This window comes from Hippoglossus stenolepis, chromosome 5 (assembly GCF_022539355.2).
Source record: "Hippoglossus stenolepis isolate QCI-W04-F060 chromosome 5, HSTE1.2, whole genome shotgun sequence".
NCBI lineage: Eukaryota > Metazoa > Chordata > Actinopteri > Pleuronectiformes > Pleuronectidae > Hippoglossus > Hippoglossus stenolepis.
Window position 1 is genome coordinate 1,078,343 of NC_061487.1, and position 21,033 is coordinate 1,099,375.

The 21,033-nt window shown below is 42.5% G+C and overlaps 1 protein-coding gene across 1 annotated transcript in view; it reads right to left on the reverse strand.

Annotated features, from left to right (window-relative positions):
• The window catches only part of pard6a (par-6 family cell polarity regulator alpha), a 34,519-nt gene extending 15,400 nt beyond the window's left edge, over positions 1-19,119 (reverse strand). Inside the window, exons 1-2 of the mRNA XM_035157734.2 lie at positions 18,734-19,119; positions 5,528-5,750 (exon numbers count right to left, since the gene is read on the reverse strand). Coding sequence (XP_035013625.2) covers positions 5,528-5,750; positions 18,734-18,862 — 352 coding nt within the window. The 5' untranslated portion in view covers positions 18,863-19,119. The remainder of the gene's footprint in view (positions 1-5,527; positions 5,751-18,733) is intronic.
• Positions 19,120-21,033: the final 1,914 nt, after the last annotated feature.

The window sequence follows — 21,033 nt, forward strand, 5'->3', positions numbered from 1 at the left end:
TATGTTGCTGCTCCTAAATGGCTGGCCTTATCTTGGAATGTTTAGAATGGCATCGTCTGAAACAAATGTCCCATCCATGAACTCCCATTTTAGACAAGCTCTTACTTTTTCTCTGGTCCAAAACATGTGTGCAAAAGGTGATCGCTACGATGGCGCCGAGGAAGGCTGCCGTGTCTCAAGCTCCCCCACAGCTCTGCTCTTTTTTCTCTTTTATCAGTTTTTTTGTTATTTATTCTACTTTATTTTGCATTGTGCACTCTGACAAAGCGAGCCCTATCATACTATATGATAGAGAACAACTTCTGCTCATCGGGTTGACGGTGAAAAACACTTTTTCACCGCCACCAGCAAACAAAGGAGAATACCCATGGCGCTGTTTACCTGTCGTACCTGGAGCACGGAGGCGACGAAGGAAACGAGGGTCGCGGGCCGGCGTCCTAGTCCGGCTGAGGAAACGTGAGAACCGGCCTCCACTACCAAGTATTCTTCTGGCTAATGTTCAGTCTCTGGATAACAAGCTGGACGAACTTCGTAGCAGGATGGCTTTTTAACGGGACATTAAGTTTTGTAACGTGATGGTTTTCACGGAGACTTGGCTCGACCCCTCGATCCCGGACTCCGCCATTGTTCCCGAGGGGGTCTCCATTCACCGCCAGGACCGGACAACAAACTCGGGGAAGAGCAAGGGAGGAGGTGTCTGCTGCATGGTGAACAATCTGTGGTGCTCAGATGTGGAGATTATTTCTTCGGACTGTTCTCCGGACCTGGAGCACCTCATGATCAGATGCCGACCTTATTACATCCCGAGGGAGTTTACATCGGTCGTTATTACAGCGGTGTACATTCCGCCACATGCCGACACGAATCAGGCACTGGACGAGCTGCATGCGGTTATCGACAGGACAGAGACCTCACGGCCCGAGGCTGCGTTTATTGTGGCCGGTGATTTTAACAACGCCAAGATGAGGAAAGTCCTGCCGCGATACCACCAACACATCAGCTGTCCTACGCGCGGAGCGAACACGCTCGACCATGTTTACACTCCCTTCCGGGATGCGTATAAGGCCCTCCCCCGCCCCCCATTCGGCAAATCGGATCACGTCTCAGTTCTGCTGCTGCCTTCCTATAGGCAGAAACTCAAACGTGACAGACCGGTGACTCGGACCACTGTGGAGATCCAAGAGGCCCAGGAGGACCGCTGCCCCCCTGTAATATCCAGGGCAGATGTGTGGAGATCACTTCAGCGGATTAACACACGCAAGGCACCTGGACCTGATGGCATTCCTGGCCGAGCTCTCAAGGTGTGTGCAGATCAGCTGGCAGATGTGTTCACAGACATTTTCAACCTGTCACTGCTCCAGTCTGTAGTCCCCGCATGTTTCAAGGAGACCATCATTGTCCCTGTTCCCAAGAAAACAAAAACCCTCTGCCTGAACGACTACCGCCCAGTAGCACTCACTTCCACCATCATGAAGTGTTTTGAGCGGCTAGTCAAACCATTCATCACCTCCTCCCTCCCTGACTCTCTGGACCCTCTTCAGTTTGCCTACAGGCCAAATAGGTCGACTGCAGATGCCATCTCCCTCACCCTTCACACTGCCCTCTCCCACCTGGACTAGAGGGACACATATGTGAGAATGCTGTTCATTGACTACAGTTCAGCGTTCAATACCATCGTGCCCCTGAAGCTCGTCACCAAGCTCAGAGACCTTGGGCTCAACATCGCCCTCCGTGACTGGATCCTGAACTTCCTGATGGGCAGACCACAGGCGGTGCGGATAGGCAGCACCACATCCTCCACCCTGACTCTAAACACCGGTGCCCCCCAGGGCTGTGTACTCAGTCCTCTCCTGTACTCCCTGTTCATGCATGACTGCGTGGCCACCCACAGCTCCAACACCATCATTAAATTTGCTGATGACACGACCGTCATAGGCCTGATCACCAGCGACGATGAGAAGGCCTACAGAGAGGAGGTCAGAGCCCTGACATCTTGGTGCCAGGACAACAACCTCCATCTCAACGTCAGCAAAACAAAGGAGCTGATCGTGGACTACAGGAAGAGACAAGGAGTAGAACACGCCCCCCTGTCCATCAACGGGACTACGGTGGAGCGAGTCAGCAGCTTCAGGTTCCTCGGGGTCCACATCAGTGATGACCTGACCTGGACCAACCACACAGACTCCATCAGGAAGACGGCCAGACAGCGGCTCTTCTTCCTCCGCAGGCTGCGGAGGCTCAACATGGATGCCAGGATTCTCTGCAACTTCTACAGGTGCACCATAGAGAGCATCCTGACTGGCTGCATCACCGCCTGGTACGGCAGCTGCACCGCCCTCAACCGTAAGGCTTTACAGAGGGTGGTGAAGTCTGCCCAGCACATCACCAGGACGGAGCTATCATCCATGGAGGACCTCTACTCCCAGCGGTGTAGGAAGAAGGCCAACCGGATCATTAAAGATCCCTATCACCCCAGCCATAAACTGTTCTGCCTGCTGCCGTCTGGCCGACGGTACCGCAGCATCCGGGCCCACACCACCAGGCTCAGAGACAGTTTCATCCCCCAGGCCATAAGACTTTTAAACTCCTCCAATCTGTCATAACTCTGCACCTTAGCATATTTGCACTATTGCATATTTGCACCATTGCACACACTTGCACTATTGTTTTTCTTTTTTCTTTAGGTGTATATATATATTTTAGATACGTATATTTTAGTTTAAATTTTGATTGAGCATTGTTATAAGAGAGCCTGTGACCCAAGCATTTCATTGCAAGCGACTGCTTAATGTTATCGTTGTGCATATGACACTAAACTCTTGAATCTTGAATCTAATTGAATATAATGATTTAAAGGGCCCATATTTTACACCTTTCTGGGATTTAATTTGAGGTATTGGTCCCCCCAAGATGGTTTAAAGTCGAAAAAACTGCTGCAATGTGTATTTCCATGTCGTCTCTTCTGCCTCTCTCTGGAGCTGCAGACAGAACAGGCTGTTTTCGCCTGCCTCTTGAGCCCCTCCTCTGATTGGCTGACTGCACTTTGAGTGACACGCGATCAGGCCTATCAACGGTCTCATTCTGGCGCATTTACGATGGTAAACACAGCTGAAAGACACGTTATGTTTGGATACGATACTTCTATGCTATAGAAGACCAGCCACATATTTACAGTCGGTTACAACAGGATGTTTCTGAACGGTAAGTTACACCGTCCTCATGTTTGTTCGAGTTTTAGCAGGACAGTCGGCCAATGTAGGAGTAACGTACTGAGTTACAGTACAGAGTTTCACAACGGAGTTTCAGTACGGAGTAACGTCTACGTTACTCCATACTGGTACTGGCTGGGTGGGGCTGAGAGACGAGTGCGATCCCGAATGCCATCATACGGAAAGGAAGTACAAAATGAGACGCTTTGATAACATATTTCTTAGAATGGACTGAGTGACAAAGTCCGCGAAGTAACTGTTTTCATACTTTGAGGATCCCTACTGACAACCTTCAAGTAATTACGGATAGTATAAGCCCAGAAAATGTATTTTACACAATATGGGCCCTTTAAGTACCCTGTGTGTTGGGGTAGTAGGGAGAAGGGTATTGTTTATTGTGTTACGTAATTCAGCAACAGATGTTGGCTGTGCATTCTCAATGCACTTAATTCATATTGTGACATAGTGTTTCAGATGATGGGGAAATTAGTGTTCTTTTGTAGATGTTTCCACACAACTGATCATTGCCATCCTTTATTTGCAATCTTGTCCACACACAGCCCCAGTTACAGATTCTCCATTATTTGAGCTGTCGTCTGTTAAACTATAGACTTGGATGTTCAGTTGGTATTCAAATTGTAAATTTCATAAGTTAAGATCATTACAGCCAGTATCAGTCCAGGTGTTGAATTTAAATCTGATCATAAAATATCTCAGATACAGGAGTAGCCATCTTGCAGCAGTGATCATCGAGTGGAGCTGCGGGATCACGCATGCTCAACCAATGCGAGTCAGTCTCAGCTGTCAATTATACCATTTCACCATGTTTTTATAGCATCAACTGACTAATTAAGAGGGAACTTACAAGAAAAAATAACCTTTGAAAATACATCAGTACAATAAAAATGATGGGAACTATCTTTGGAAACAATTTATTTGACTTTTATTTTATTGCTGTAATGTCTTCTATGTCTACGGTCTATGATTTAAAACATGGCAATCAAAAAGTCCAGAGTCTTGTACTAGTTGATGTCAAAAAACAATGTGCATTTATACAAGGTCAATAGTTAGTTCTGTTAGGTTATTATAATCATTTTTTTCTCAATCTAGTTACCATGCTTTCCAGAATATACAGTGCATCCTAAAAGTTTTCAGACCCTTTAAAGTTTTCCACATTTTGTTATGTTTCAGACTCATCTTAAAGTGCATTCAATTCATTCTCTTCTCATCAATGTTCACAAAATACTCCCCAATGACAAAGCAAAAACTAGTTTTTGGAGTGTTTTGTAAATCTATTAAAAATAAAAGAGTGAAATATCCTTTTTACATTAGTATTCAGACACTTTGTTATAACTCTTGCAACTGAGCTCTGGTGCCTCCTACTTCTATCAATGGTCCTTGAGATGCTTCTACAACTTGATTGGAGTCCACTTGTGTCTAATTGAATTCAATGGACATAATTAGGAAAGGCACTGACCTGTCTATATAAGGTCTCACAGTTGATGGTATATGTGAGAGTGAAAGCCAAGCCATGAGGTCAAGAAAATTGTCTGTAGATCTGCGAGACAGGATTGTAATACAAGAACATTTATCCAGCATTGAAAGTGCCCAAGAGCAAGCCTCCATCATTCTCAAATGGAAAAGATTTTGAAACACCAACAATCTTCCTAAATCTGGCCGCCCAGCCAAACTGACTAATCGGGGACGAAGGGCTTTGGTCAGACAGGTAACCAAGAACCCAATGGTCACTATGAATGAGAGTTACGTTGTGAAGATGGGAGAACCTTACAGAAGGACAACCATCAGTGCAGCCCTCCACCAATCAGGCCTTTATGGTAGAGGGGCCAGACAGATGCCATTCGTTACTAAAAGGCACATGACAGCCCACTGGGAGTTTGCCAAAAAGCACCTTAACAACTGTCAGACGACAAGAAGCAAAATCCTCTGGTCTGATGAAACGAAGATTGAACTCTTTGGCTACAATTTCCAACTGCGCGGAACTGCAATCGCGGAAATAGAGTCATTTCTGGCAAGTGGCACCAAACACAAAGACAGAAACGGCGATGCTAAGCTACACTTTTCTTCTCTTGTGGGCGTCTGAAGGTCGGTGGTCAGTGGTTCAATCCCTAGCTCCTCCATTCTGCATTTCTTGGAGAAGATACTGAACCCCAAATTACTCCTCGGCTTTGCCGACAGCGTATGAAAGTTGTGTATGTGTGTTTAAAAATGGGGGAATGTAGCTTACTGCAAAGCCCTTGTAAAGGTGACCAATGAGACTGAAAAAATGCTAGGAAAATAAAGTCCATTCACTATCTTACCTTTCTTGGTTATAATAATACGGAGCAGTGGATTGGCTGACGAGACAGCTTTCTGGAAGTTATCATCGTTGTTGATTGGAAGGAGGTCTCCATGGATGTCAGCATATCCCAGGAGCACATCAACACCAGGTATATGATGGATGGTCTGGAGGAGGCGGTAGAACTCCTGGAAGTCACCTTGGCCAATTTTCTTTAGTGCGAAGCGACGGTATTCTGCCTCAAACTGCAGAAAGTGAACAACACATTCATTAAGTGTTAGTTTTCCTCAGATATTTCTCAGACAAACTGGATTGATATTATTATTTTCACTTTAATTTCTTTTTGACATTTTAAGTGTGTCTGGCTGCTGTCACCACTAACATCAAAGGGGTTAGGGGTTAGGGTAGGGTTAATTTGGGGTTAACATTTTGTGCCTTTAACAAAAGTATTCTCACATGAATACAATCATATCATCAAGAACAACATATGCTTTTCAAATCATTTTTTTCAGTTCTCCATTCTTGCTCAGCATCATGTTTTAGTTCAGGTGAAGGCTGTGACATTATGCCCATTGAGGAATTATAATAATAATTTGCATTACATGAGTCAAGTGCGTTTTACTAATGTTGACATAAATCATTCCCCAAAATGTCAAACACCCCATCTTGTCCTTCCCCAATCGTATTTTTCTTACATTTTGGTTATGAGGTTCTTTTCTTATTTCTTCTGTGCTGTGTAACAGGGGCTAATAAGTATTTTTTGCTAAGCCAGTAGCTGGCAGGCCAGACTACAATCAAAGACTAAATCAATAAATTAATCATGAATTTTTGAAATAATTAAACAAATAAATATAAACTGCTATCTCAATCACAGTCATCAAATTGTGTTGTGCTCTCAGCCCTCTAAACAGCATCATTTACACCATATTTTTTGCCTAAATGTCCACTGTTATCCTCCTGCCTGGAGCCACGTTTACATTCACGTGCGCACACACCTCACAAGCTCAAACCTCTATGCTCTCGCCCAAGGGGCACGTGACGGCATCAGCGATACTCATAAGTAACTGCAGCGATGCTACCGGAACTAGCAATGCTCCCACACACACCACGCACACCCTTGGGAGAGAGCTAGTGTGCAGTGTGTGATTTGAACGTGTGAACGCTGAGGAGGATATCAGAGGACATTTAGCCTAAAAACATAATGTAAATGACGCGGTTTCCAGTCGAATTTGAATGTCGGGGCTTACGGATGGTTGGATGACACCACAGGAGGCATGTTATGTTTTGTTTCTGTTGTTTTTTTACGTTTGAAGATGTGGTCGCCAGTTACTTCAATTATATTGCATTTGGCTGCAACACTATTTACCCCTGAAACTCCAAAAGTGTTTTGTGGACTCAAAGACTTCACTCCTCGATCGGCAAAGTGGTGAGTTGATAATGAGTGAATTTTCATTTTTCGGTGAACTATCCCTTTAACATATGGAGACACAGTGGGGATGATGCTGTTTACAGGTTGGAAATTTACCATTTAGAGACAAATTGGAGTTCAACGGCCTCAAAACAGCGCATATGATTGTAGAATTCAGGAAGAGCCAACCCCAACCTATCCCCATCACCCTGTATAGCTCCCCAGTTGACACTGGAATTTTTATGTTTTGAAATTTTGAGTAAAGCACCCGTTTTAACAACATTGAAGTATTAAACAGTTATTATAAACGTTAACCTGGCCTGCAGCACACGTTAACGTTAGCCCTTGAGTCCGAGTGAATGTTTGTACCAAATGTGTTCACGCCGTTCCAAAGCCATTACCTTTGCAAGGAAAAAAATGTGCTTTGTGAGGTCACAGTGACCTTGACCTTTGACCACCAAAACAACCACCGGCCACTGGCTATCGCTGGCGCAGAGGCATAGAAATTACACTGCATCCTGATTTGTTTGTTTGTTTAGAGCTACGTTAAATAGGCCTTGTAATGTAATCTCTCTTACAAAGAATTATTATGGTGAAATTTGTTACCAACTGAATGAGCAGAAGCATAGTAAGCCAAACATAATAAATGATGATGACCCTGGGTGAATGTGAATGCTAATGCTTATGATGATGGGGTAAATATGCTTTATTGATCCCAAACTGGGAAATTCCTGTGTTATAGCAGCAAAGTATCAGAGAGACACCACACTATACAAAATATAAAAATGTAAAAAAATTATACATAAAATATAATGAATAAGCAAGAATTACTGCACTGTGGCTGTATACCTTGGCCAATCAGTGCAGTTTCTGTGTACATATTTCTCCATACTTTTTTTCCTGATTCATATAAGGCCACTGTGACCTCTGACCCCCTTATCTTTGAGTCCAAGTGACAAGAGGTAAAAAGTTGAAGAAATTTCCTCAAGCAGTCTTGCGATATCACATTAAAGAGGCCCAAAAAAAATCTGCTGAATCATGCTCATAGTGCTCTTCACATCAGTTTACCACGAGTGAGTTCTGTAGGTCTATAGTCAAATATTACTTTCCACAATCAAAAACAAACTTATGATTAGGGCTGTGCCATATGTTATACCATCCACGATAATACCGGTATAAATTTTCTAAAAAAGTGTCATATTGCGATATTAATGATATAGCTACTCAATGACGTATGACGCATTTACGTTCCTTAGCGCACAACAACGTCGCAAGCCCAAACATGTATGAGAACACAGCAGTGTGTCTGCCTCCGATGACGATTTCCGTAAAAAGGAGCTACTTCAATAGTGTGGAAGTGGTTTGGCTAGAAGAGGTCAGACCTCCAACAAAGTACAATAAATTGCAAAATATACAAGAAAACTGTTACTGTTAATGGTGGAAACCCAATGAACTTCTTTCACTGCTTGAACCGAAAACACACCGTCGAGTACAACCAGGCTATAAAGGCACGCAAGGAGGAGACGCTAGCAGCTGGTGATGTGCAGCCCAGAAGTAAACAAACGACCAAACCTGGTTGCGCTCCATATGACAGGAAGAGCAAACGGTGGATGGAAAGTACTGATGTGGTTACATATCCTTGCCTGTGATGTATGAAGAATGCCGCGACAAACTAGCAGCTACACTATCGTCGGTGGAGTTTTTTTCCAAAACCATGGACCTGCGGTAAACCCGAAGCACGGAACCATACATCAGCCTGACCGTGCAATACATCGACAACGACTGGAAAACGTTGTTCAGTATTGTTTTTTCTTTATCGTCATACATATCAATATCACAAATTTCCTTGAAATATCGTGATACAATTTTGAGGCTATATCGCCCACCCCTCCTTATGATCTGAATAATAAAATGTTTGACTGAAAATGTTCAATGTTATTGTTGCTACACTTAAAGAGTCCAAAGTTCTAAAAACAAAACACTCTACACTCTCTTGAGGTGTAGAGGGTGAACAAGACAGAAGAGAGCACAGTCCCCTGCAGTTCACGAGTGCTACTGACCACAATCTCAGAGATGTAGTCCCTCAGTTTGACATACTGTGGTCTCCCTGTGAGGTAGTCAGTAATCGGGGTTACCAGTTGTGTGTCCACCCTCATCTCTGTTAGCTTTTCTCTCAGTAAGAGGGGCTGGATGGTTTTGAAGGCGTTGGAAAAACTAACAAAAGAACATAATCCTTGCAGTACTGCTCCCTTTATCTAGGTCAGTCATTCCCAAAGTGTGGGCCGCAGCCCCCTGGTGGGCCGTGAAGCCTCTGCAGGTGGGCCGTGAGAGGTCATCAAACATTGCATAAATTGCATAAAAAAGTTTCAAAGTTGAAAGTAAGCATTAAATTACCACGAAATATTTATGATTGATTTTAACAACTAAAATCATCACAGGTAGGGAAACAAAGCCATGAGATTCAAATTCCATTCTTATTTTATCTGACCTATATAACAGGTGTCATTGTTTTTGATGACCGTCACATTAACACCTGAACGCATCATGCATCATTAGTGGGGAATCATAGGTGAGGGAAAACTTTGAGATGTGCTGGGTCGAGCAAGATGGAGCAGTGGCTGTTAGGGAGAAAGAGGCAAGTTGTTAATGAAGAAGGGGAATCAGAAAATCAAACTGAATCATTTCAGAAAATCAAAAAAGAGGACTCGCAGAAAGTACTCAAGTGAGTACCTGTCGCTGGGATTTAAGAGTGCTGGCTCAGAGGACAACCCGAAGCCTGTGTGTGTGCTATGCTCTGAGATGCTAGCTAACGAGGCCCTGAAACCATGCAAACTGCGCCGCCATTTACAAACTAAACATGGACAATATTGATCCAAGCCGCGAGAATTTTTTGAAAATAAGCTGAGAGAGTATCTGAGCCAAATGAAATCAATCGAATCCACATGTGTCACTCGGAGTGAAAATGCCAAGGCAGTGGAGGCATCATACCGCGTAGCTAAGATGATAGTGAAAACTGGGAAGCCACACACCATTGGGGAAGATTTAATCCTGCCTGCCGCCAAAGAGATGGTTGGAGTGGTGATTGGTGAGAAAGCAGCTAAACAACTGAACATGATTTCCCTGTCGGATAACACAGTGAGGCACCGCATTGATGAAATGGCTGAAGATGTGTTGAAGCAGCTTGTGAGCAGAATACGAGCAAGCAACTTTTATGCTCTCCAGCTCGACGAGTCGACCGACATTGCAAGCTTGTCAAACTTGCTTGCTTTTGTTAGATATGAATATGATGGAGAAATACATGAAGTTTTGCAAACCTTTACCCTCACACACTAAAGCAGGGACCATTTGTGAGACTCTGAATACATTCATGGTTTCCCATGATATAGACTGGACAAATTGTGTGGGGCTCAGCACCGACGGACACGGGCCATGGTGGGAAAACTAACAGGAGTTGTGAAAAGGGTCAAAGAAGTGGCTCCGCTTGTTACTGCGGTCCACTGCTGTATCCACAGAGAGGCACTGGCCACAAAAACGATGTCTGCGGATTTAAAGACCGTCTTGGATGAAGCAGTGAGAACAGTAAATTTCATCAAAAGTCGACCTCTGCAGTCACGCCTGTTTGCCATATTATGCGCGGAGATGGGGAGCGATCACAGGCAGCTTCTCCTGCACAATGAAGTGCGGTGGCTGTCGCGGGGTAAGGTGCTCACTCGACTTTTTGAACTGCGTGACGAGGTCCGGACATTTCTTGTGGACTCCCGGTTTGAACTGTCAGATCGATTCTGTGAATTCAATTGGCTGTGTAAGTTGGCGTACTTAGCCGACATTTTCAGCTCCTTAAATGGCCTCAATCTATCCCTCCAAGGAAAAGCCTTTACCATGTTTCATGTCCATGGAAAGATAGAGGCTACGATAAGGAACCTCGAGCTATGGGACAGAAGAGTGGTCCAGAAAAACTACGAGTCCTTACTACGACAACCTGTGTGAGTTTCTCAACAAAGAGGAGAGGCAGATCCCGACCTCCGTGGCAGGTGTCATCAAGGAGCACCTGCGGACCCTGAAGACGCAGCTCCGGAGATATTTCCCTGCACTCAGCGAGCAGAATAGCTGTATCCAGAACCCATTTGCCTCCCATAACGAGGATGTTATTGCAGGCCTCAGTTCCAGGGAGCAGGAAAGACTTTATCTTAAGATTTATCTTGTGATACTGCTTTGAAGCTGATCTTTTCACAAACGCACCTGAAACATTTCTGGATGCATGTGTACTCGGAATATACTGATCTGTCTACGAAGGCGTTGATGTTTCTCATGCCTTTTGCCACAACTTATCTGTGTGACACTAGATTTTCAGCACTTGTGGCTTTAAAGACAAAGTACAGGAACAGACTGGATGTTGGGCCTGATCTCCGACTGAAGTTGACTTCCATTCAGCCGGACATCAAAACTTGGACAGCCGCTATGCGGCATCATCACCCCTCTCATTAGGTGAGTTACAGGTGGAAAAAGGTTTGAGCGATGTGTGATTCAATATGCAGTATATCAGACTGGAGGAAATCAATTGTTTATTGAGAGTGAGTGGTTATTTTCCGTGGGGCCTTAAACGCCTCAAGTATATTTGGTTACGCCGTAAATGTGTTTTTCTTCTTCCTGCTATTATTTTTGTGAAAGGTAATGTGTAAGTGCTCTGTTACACAAACAGCAATAATATATGTTTAACAATCCACTATTTGCACTTAATGTTTTACAGTTGTTGCTTTGCAAATTGTTACGCTAATGTGGATGGATTATTACGGACAATTTTTTTTAACTTTTGAGACAGCGCTTTGTTTGTCCTGTTATTGGATTTGCACTGCATATGCCCATGTTCATATACAATTATTCTGGCTTTGAAATAAATAATATGTATGGAAATAATTGATTCTAGTATTGTGTGTTGTGATATTGTGATTAAAGGTGTGGCTGGGCCGCACAAATTTGTCAGTTTTCAAATTGGGCCGCGGCTTTCTTCAGTTTGGGAATGGCTGGTCTTGGTGATGGTAAGCCGTGTGTAGCAGAAAGAGGATGTTTGCTTCCACACCTACTTTCTCCTGGTAGGCAAACGGCAGTGTGTCGAGTGCTAGGCGGACCTGGAGTTACACGCCGCTCCAAGGTCTTCATTAGGGCTGCACGATATTAGGAAAACTTGAGATATGCGATAACATTGTTTAATATTGCGATGACAATATGACTTGTGATAAATAAACTTAAACAGTCCTTGGCTACGGACTGTGAGACCACAGACAGCCCCCCAGCCGGGAGAAGGCACACAGCCCGGCCACAGAGCCACCAAGTAACACCATTTATCGCAGTTTTTGCCATCTTTTACGATACGTCTATCGCGAACATTGATATCATGAGGACGATAGCTGTTTGATATATTGTGCAGCCTTAGTCTTCATTATGTGTAATTTTAGAACAACTGGTCTGAAGTCATGCAGACACACCAATTCTTTGGGAGTGGGATAATGCACAATGTCTTCCATAATGCCAGGACCCACCCCATTCATTGGCAAAGCTCAAACAAGGCACCTTATTTAAGCAGCTTCAACCTGCCCACCAATGCTGCTTCCTCTGCAATCTATTTTGCAACCCACCTCCACCCCAGCTCCTCCCTTTTCACACTGTGTTTAATTTATTCAGTGTCATTTCTGTTGTCACTGATGCCTGCTCTGTTCTGTTTCCTTTGGGGGTCTTGCTGCCGCTCTCCCTACCTTAAGCATTCCATGTAGGCACGGTTAATGGCAAAAATGTTTCCAGACAAAGAATTTGTTTGCAGTTTGAGGGTGAACATGTATATAAACTGAGTTTATACATACGCTTTACCCTTCTGGTGGGAATGGAAATCATGCTACTTAGAACCCTCTATCCGCACGATGAACAATTGCAATGGATCAAGGTATCTAATCGATTAGGTCCTGCCCCATCTCGTGGCTGCAAAGTCTGTGGTTGTTGTCAACACTAGATGCACACTCAAGACAAAATAAAGCAAAGCATTCTCAGCAATGCTGTATATGAAGAGGGGCTGACAAAATAAAGGTATACAACTCTAAACAATTTAAAGTCTGCATAAATTGGACTAAATAAGATGGAAGAAACCTGAACCAGCTGATCCCCTATGTGTACATTTTCACATTTGGTGCCTATTTTTTATTGCGAAGATGTCATTACATTTTCTGAAATTAACTGTTGCATTAAAACAGGGGTGGGGAACATCCGGCCTCCGGGTCCTATGCGGGTTGCAAGATTGTTTGATCCGGCCCGTGAGGCAATTCATGAATACAAAACCTCCCCGCCAAAAATACACATGCACTTGCGACCAAAAATCTGTGAAGTGCGACAATATTTGTTTTAGATTATAACAGCACACAAACTGTACTGTAAATCGCTTTGAGTGGTCATCAAGACTATAAAAGTGCATATAAATACAGATGATTTACCATTTACACACAAACAAACACACACACACACACACACACTGAAAGCTTGGTGATGATGTATGCATGTGTGTGAGAGAGACAGAGGGAGAGAGACGAATTATAATATTACACAATATAATTTCTCTTATTTGTCTACTTCTGGATACCGTCATAACTGCACACACACACACACACGCACAGCCCCCTCTCACTCACACACACACACACACCCCCCTCTCACTCACACACACACACACACACACACCCCTCTCACTCACTCACACACACACACTGTTAAATAATAAAGCCAGGACCTCAGAATGAAAGCATAAAAACGTGGAATGCATGATTTTATGTTCTAACGCAGTCTTCCTGCTGACGATATTCATCAAGTTTTCTCTGAAAAAACTTGAGTGGCTTATTAATGTGACTGGGGTGTAATGCTTTTGTAAGTCTTTTCTTAATTTGTTGTGTCTCATACTGTCAGCTGCCAGAGTTTTCAGACATAAAATACACACTGGTCGCTCCTCAACTCCTACCGGATTCACTGTGAACCGAAGAGCAAGATAGGATTCGTCATACTTTCTTTTCAACTTGATTTTTGAACACTGTGTCTTGTTTGTCTCGGAAGCATCGCTTGTTTTCCTTTTCGTCCCTGTCAAATCTGTCCATTTCATACACGTCGCTGACCGAACACTATAGCTACGGTGAGAGCACAATTTGTTTACTGGAACAGTAAACAAATTGTGCGGAACGCACTAAAAAAAGATTCCGACGTTAAACATTAGTTCCGTCACAACATGAGTTCTGCATCAGATTTCAGAAAATGCCAAAAAAATACACACCATCGGAAAATTTCAAGCCATATGCATAACACAGCCAAAATTATAAAAAAAGAAAACTTAAATGGCCAAAAATATCTATTTATCCTAAGGGCTATTTATTCAAGAGCAATTTTACAAAACAGAGCCAGAGAGTCGATTTTATATATTGTTTTGGTTGTGTGGGGCTTATTTTACATAATATATATATATATATAGGATATTTAAATACTTTTTTTTATTCTAATTCAAATGTCAGACTGAATATTCTTAAGAGTTAAGTTCATTGCTCTTTGAAAGCGTGAACTTGCACGATTATGCTATTACATTATCAGTATATCAGTGGTATAAAATGGTTTAAAAATGATGACAATAATATAATTTGTCACAATATATTCTGGGACAATATATGTTGTCCAAAAGAATTATGACAGGCCTACCTTAATAGTTTTAATAATGCACCAAGTGAGGTTTCCTTGCACAGTTAGTCATATCCAAGTAAAATGGTATGGTACTATACTGAATTGATATCGAATCGAAACCTTGTGCATCGGAAATGAATTGATTTGGGAAATGGGAAAATTTTTGGATGCACCTAAATTACGTGCTGGTGCACCTGAATGAAAAAGTTAGATTCACAAGGGCAACCAATGTAAAAACTAAGTCTGGAGCCCTGGTGTGATATGTGTTAATGATAAACAATAATTTAGTATGGGCCTCTAAGGAAGTTATGAACGATTTAAATGGCCCTTGATAGAAAAAGGGTTCCCGCCCCTGCATTAAAATGTTACATAACACATAATAAGAGTTTACTCACTGAACAAACTGGATATCAGCTCCTCTGTGTCTGTTGTTACTGAAGAACAAGCCTTAATCCTGGTGAACAAAAAACTAAATTAAACAAACCATCAGTAAAGGTGTAAAAACCTTCTCCACCGACGAATAACAACAGAATAAGAGTAAATGTAAGAGAACTGAGTGAAGACAATGTAAATAAACCTCCACTTTCAAGCAGTCTTTTGCGATAAGCATATCGTGCATGTTGATATTGCGATGACATATACATTTTCGATATATCGTGCAGCCCTATAGGAAACGCAATCCTAGTTAATTTTTCTAAATTTTGAAATAAGTTTAGAGTGGCAACATTTCTTATAATTTCACTTCATTCACGTCATTAAGAAGTACATGCTGATATTACAAATAATATCACAAGATTTGTTCCTAGTGGGTCAGTTTCTCTTCTGTCTTTTCAATTAGACAAAAAATATATGGCAAAAACAAAATATCTGATACTGCACCACCAAAATAGATTGAGGACCGCACTGCTGTTTTCCCTGGTAGCTTTCAATAGCTTTCCCCAGGTAGTGGAACAACCAAAGTTACTGTGGAAACCCAAAAGAACTCAAAAGAAGATAGCTTCATCAGGTAAAGAAGGTGAAGCCAGAAAGTGATAGAAACCGGGGTTGAAAAGTCTGTTTCCACATCCACAAGATACAGTTGCCACATATAGCTTATGGCCAAGTATAGATTTAGATGCTCCACACTGAAAGTACTGAATCAAGCCATTTTCAGACAGACCGGCGGGTAAAATCTGAAGAATTGGCTACAGAGTTTACCCGCAGTTTGCCTTTCACACATGCAAAGCAGGAGGTTCTCTGCACAGACAGGTTCAAAACAGCAACGAATCCTCCACATTTTTCAGGCGAGAGGTGCAGCAGGCAGAGGCAGGAAGTGATGTATTAACTCTGCTGCGGAGATCACATGATTTGATTGTCATCATCTTCGTTGGTGTCTTCTACGCGTACCAGGAGGCCAGGCAAGTCCGCAAAAACTGCGACATTTGCCTCCACACATGGACCTCCTCCAGACAAAATAGGAAGGAACTGCAGAGTTCAGTGCATGTCTGCAAGCAGGATGAAACCCCATTACATGCCTATACAAGAACTATAAAGGTTTTATATGAGGAGCTTCTTCCATCTTTTACATTTTTCCTCAGATTCCATCTATTCATCTAGATTTACAGTTACATTCATGTTCAAATTTTCTAAGTCTGTATGTATTGATGGGTTACTATAAATATCTTAAACGACTCTACCAAGTTTTAAATGTTTGACTCCAAACACTGCTGACCACTTATGTAATCGTGATGCTGTTACAGAGATATACAATAAATGGTAAATGGTATATATATACACACACCATATATATATATATACATATATATATATATATATACACTACCGTTCAAAAGTTTGGGGTCACCCAGACAATTTCGTGTTTTCCATGAAAACTCACACTTTTATTTATCAAATGAGTTGCAAAATGAATAGAAAATATAGTCAAGACATTGACAAGGTTAGAAATAATGATTTTTATTGGAAATATTAATTTTGTTCTTCAAACTTTGCTTTCGTCAAAGAATGCTCCATTTGCAGCAATTACAGCATTGCAGACCTTTGGCATTCTAGCTGTTAATTTGTTGAGGTAATCTGTAGAAATTTCACCCCACGCTTCCTGAAGCACCTCCCACAAGTTGGATTGGCTTGATGGGCACTTCTTGCATACCATACGGTCAAGCTGCTCCCACAACAGCTCAATGGGGTTGAGATCTGGTGACTGCGCTGGCCACTCCATTACAGACAGCATACCAGCTGCCTGCTTCTTCCCTAAATAGTTCTTGCATAATTTGGAGGTGTGCTTTGGGTCATTGTCCTGTTGTAGGAGGAAATTGGCTCCAATCAAGCGCTGTCCACAGGGTATGGCATGGCGTTGCAAAATGGAGTGATAGCCTTCCTTATTTAAAATCCCTTTTACCTTGTACAAAACTCCCACTTTACCAGCACCAAAGCAGCCCCAGACCATCACATTACCTCCACCATGCTTGACAGATGGCGTCAGGCACTCTTCCAGCATCTTTTCACCTGTTCTGCGTCTCACAAATGTTCTTCTGTGTGATCCAAACACCTCAAACTTTGATTCGTCTGTCCATAACACTTTTTCCAATCTTCCTCTGTCCAATGTCTGTGTTCTTTGCCCATATCAATCTTTTCTTTTTATTGGCCAGTCTCAGATATGGCTTTTTCTTTGCCACTCTGCCTAGAAGGCCAGCATCCCGGAGTCGCCTCTTCACTGTAGACGTTGACACTGGCGTTTTGCGGGTACCATTTGAAGAAGCTGCCAGTTGAGGACCTGTGAGGCGTCTATTTCTCAAACTAGAGACTCTAATATACTTGTCTTCTTGCTGAGTTGTACACCGGGGCCTCCCACTTCTCTTTCTACTCTGGTTAGAGCCCGTTTGTGCTGTTCTCTGAAGGGAGTAGTACACACCGTTGTAGGAAATTTTCAGTTTCTTCTCAATTTCTCGCATGGAATAGCCTTCATTTCTAAGAACAAGAATAGACTGGCGAGTTTCACATGAAAGTTCTCTTTTTCTGGCCATTTTGAGAGTATAATCGAACCCACAAATGTGATGCTCCAGATACTCAACTAGCTCAAAGGAAGGCCAGTTTTATAGCTTCTCTCACCAGCAAAACAGTTTTCAGCTGTGCTAACATAATTGCACAAGGGTTTTCAAGGGTTTTCTAATCATCCATTAGTCTTCTAAGGCGATTAGCAAACACAATGTACCATTAGAACACTGGAGTGATAGTTGCTGGAAATGGGCCTCTATACACCTATGTAGATATTTCATTAAAAACCAGACGTTTCCACCTAGAATAGTCATTTACCACATTAACAATGTATAGAGTGTATTTCTGATTAATTTAATGTTATCTTCATTGACAAAAACAGTGCTTTTCTTTGAAAAATAAGGACATTTCTAAGTGACCCCAAACCTTTGAACGGTAGTGTATATATATACACATATATATATATATATATATATATACATAATATTTATATATAATGCTTTTCTAGTCTTGATGACCACTCAGAGCGCTTTACAGTACAGTTTGCCAGTCACTTACTCATTCATATGATGGGCAGCACTTATGTCTTTGAGGGGCCATTCGGGGTTCAGCATCCTGCCCAAGGACACTTGGCATGCAGATGAGTTTGTATTTGTAGATGGGATATGCTGCAGTAATAGAGTAGCATAACCTCCTGGGAAAATTAATTGGATGAGAGCAAAGGAGGAAAGGGACCATCCAAACAGTGAGAGGAGGAGGTTTAACAGCAGAGTGATTTCATGGGGGGGGGGATGAATGCGGAACTGAGCGGCGCGGCGGAAACAGCAGGCTCGGCTGTGGTTGGGCAGTGGTTAGGATGTGGCAGCCTGCTCCCGGTGCAGGCAACACCCAGGCCGCCTGTCAGTTGCACCACACGACGTACAGGACAATATCTCCTCTGAATTACAGCTGTGGGGCGCTAAGGCGTAAGTGTGTTTGCTTGAAGAGAGAGACATCACGGCGGATGATTGAACGACAGCAGACGGTTATGTCGGTCGTGTCGGTACACTCGTACACCATTAAACCAGACCCATATCCTCTCGTTACCGCTTAAATTAACGATAAAAACATGCCCGTTAGATTGGTACTCACTTTGCTCTTGACCTCCACCACGCTGTCGGTGACTTTTAACGGCGTCCGCTGCTGCTGCTGCTGCTGCTGCCTGCTTGACATACTGCTCCCCGGCTGGCTGGTTGGCTGAGGCACTGCGGATAAAACCATCAACCAGAATTTTGCTTGTTGTTCCCTCCTCTGTCGTCGGGTAAAATAAAAAAAAACATTCAGAACGTAAAACAGGTGGCGGGAGCTGGAGCGCTTGTTATTCTCATGTCGACACAGACAGCTCTCGTTCCAGTATGTGTGTCTCGTGCAGTCCGATGTCAGAGTGGCTGTTTTGTCCGCTTGCGATAAAGACACTAAACAACAGAGCGCGAGCTCGCGACAGGTGGAGTCCGGTAAATCCAGTCTGGAATGTGAGGTGCCAGTGTAACCCGTTCTACTCCTCCCACCTGCCCGGACTGGACGACACAACCAGCGGGGGCGGGACATACCACTGTTACTGTACGTTCCTTCTCAGGGTTGGGTCAGACTATTTTCAAACCTTGTCACTCAAAAGAAATGGCACGCCAATGTTTGTGATTAACAACACAATGCATTTGATTATAAAAACACAAAGTGATCTTACGTGAATACTTTTGGATTACTTACATATTAAAAGTAGAAAATGGACCAAACTGAAATACAATTTCTCTTGAAACATCTCAAACATTTTCAATGCAAATAAAATTATTTTAGCATATTCAGCATTTGCTTTTAACTGTCGAGTCATCACTACAGATACTCCTTTACAATACATGCAAATAATTGGATGAGCACTGCAATAACAAACATGTTGAAGAAAAAGCAAAACTTAACTTAAACTCATCATATACATTTTTTTTAGCTGCTACCTAAGAGGGAAACCCACTTTTCTTCAGATTTGGAGTTTATGTGTGAACTGAACCCCAAACCCCTTCATGGGTGTAAAATGGAATGCAGTAATATAGCAAGTGGTTTTGTTGACCATTGCAGATCACATTCATCTATTCACAAACACACACTCTCATACAGTGCATTTTCTTTACATAACTCTTTTCTAACACGCATTGACACAGCTATGGTACATCATCAAGCGCAATTGAGGGTATCAACATGGGGACTAGGAGCTATGGTTTAAACTAAACACGTACAAGTTGCCCCAACCTCAAAGAGCCTAAATGTCTTAGAACTGCCCAATAAGTGCAGGTTAGAGTACTTATTGTAGTTCTATACCTAGTAATTTACCTAAAACATTTTCTATAAGGAAAATAATTAAACAGGTACACCCTCATTATGAATCTTGTTTAATCCAAAATCCACAAACACACACAAAATATATACCCCCCTAGTTCCAAAATGCAGGCTGCAAGATCAAAACAGGATGAGTGTACACAGGCTCACCATCTGAAACATGGACGCAAACAGTTCGGTCAAAGCACTGCACCTTGCAGACATGAGCTATTCACCAACCAGCACCACCAATTTTCTGGCACAGAATCTGGTCCTGGTTCTGGAAAAGGAGGCTTCAATGAAGAAACTACAAGAGGATGGGCAGAAAAAAAGTGGCTGGTGTACGAATCCAAGCTGAAAGAACTTTAATGAAATTATTAAATCAACATGGCGGTTTCATAGAGGAGAAAACAATTAAAACAATTTCTAGCCAAAATAAATTTCAATGGAACTGCATAAATGGACATTCAAGAAGTGAGTGTCATGTCAAGAAGAGGGATGGCAAAAAGATATTTACTGATAACTACAGCCACAGTTTTTACTGGAATTGCATACATAGACATAGCTGATTGGACAAAACTGATCAATGTACAAATTCCTATGCAGATACATTTTTATGCCATGCAGTCAACCGGCCTCAGCTTGCCTCCCAACATCAACAGGACAAAATCATAAAGTGCATCCTCCAGGAAACATCATCTGGAGAGCCAACTAATATACCATATCCATTCTTCAAATTTTACTGTGATACAATAAAAATATTTTTTTTCTTTCCAGGATACAGTAGCAAATAGTCAACCCACTCCTTTCAAGACCACAGTAAGGGAATTGAGACTTTGAATTGGTTGAGGTAATTCTTCATGGAGTATTTATATGTAAAAATAAAATATCTGTGTAAATGATTGCTGATCAGAAACTGTTATACTTTAGGTTTCAGAAGCAACCAACTAGTGGCAATGGAATTTATGGGGTTCCAGAGGGGGCTGAACAACTTGCTATACATGGGGTTGGATGTTGGTTTCATGACCACAGACAGATCACTATCCATCAGGAAAATAATGTACGATTCCTTCACTAACATTCAC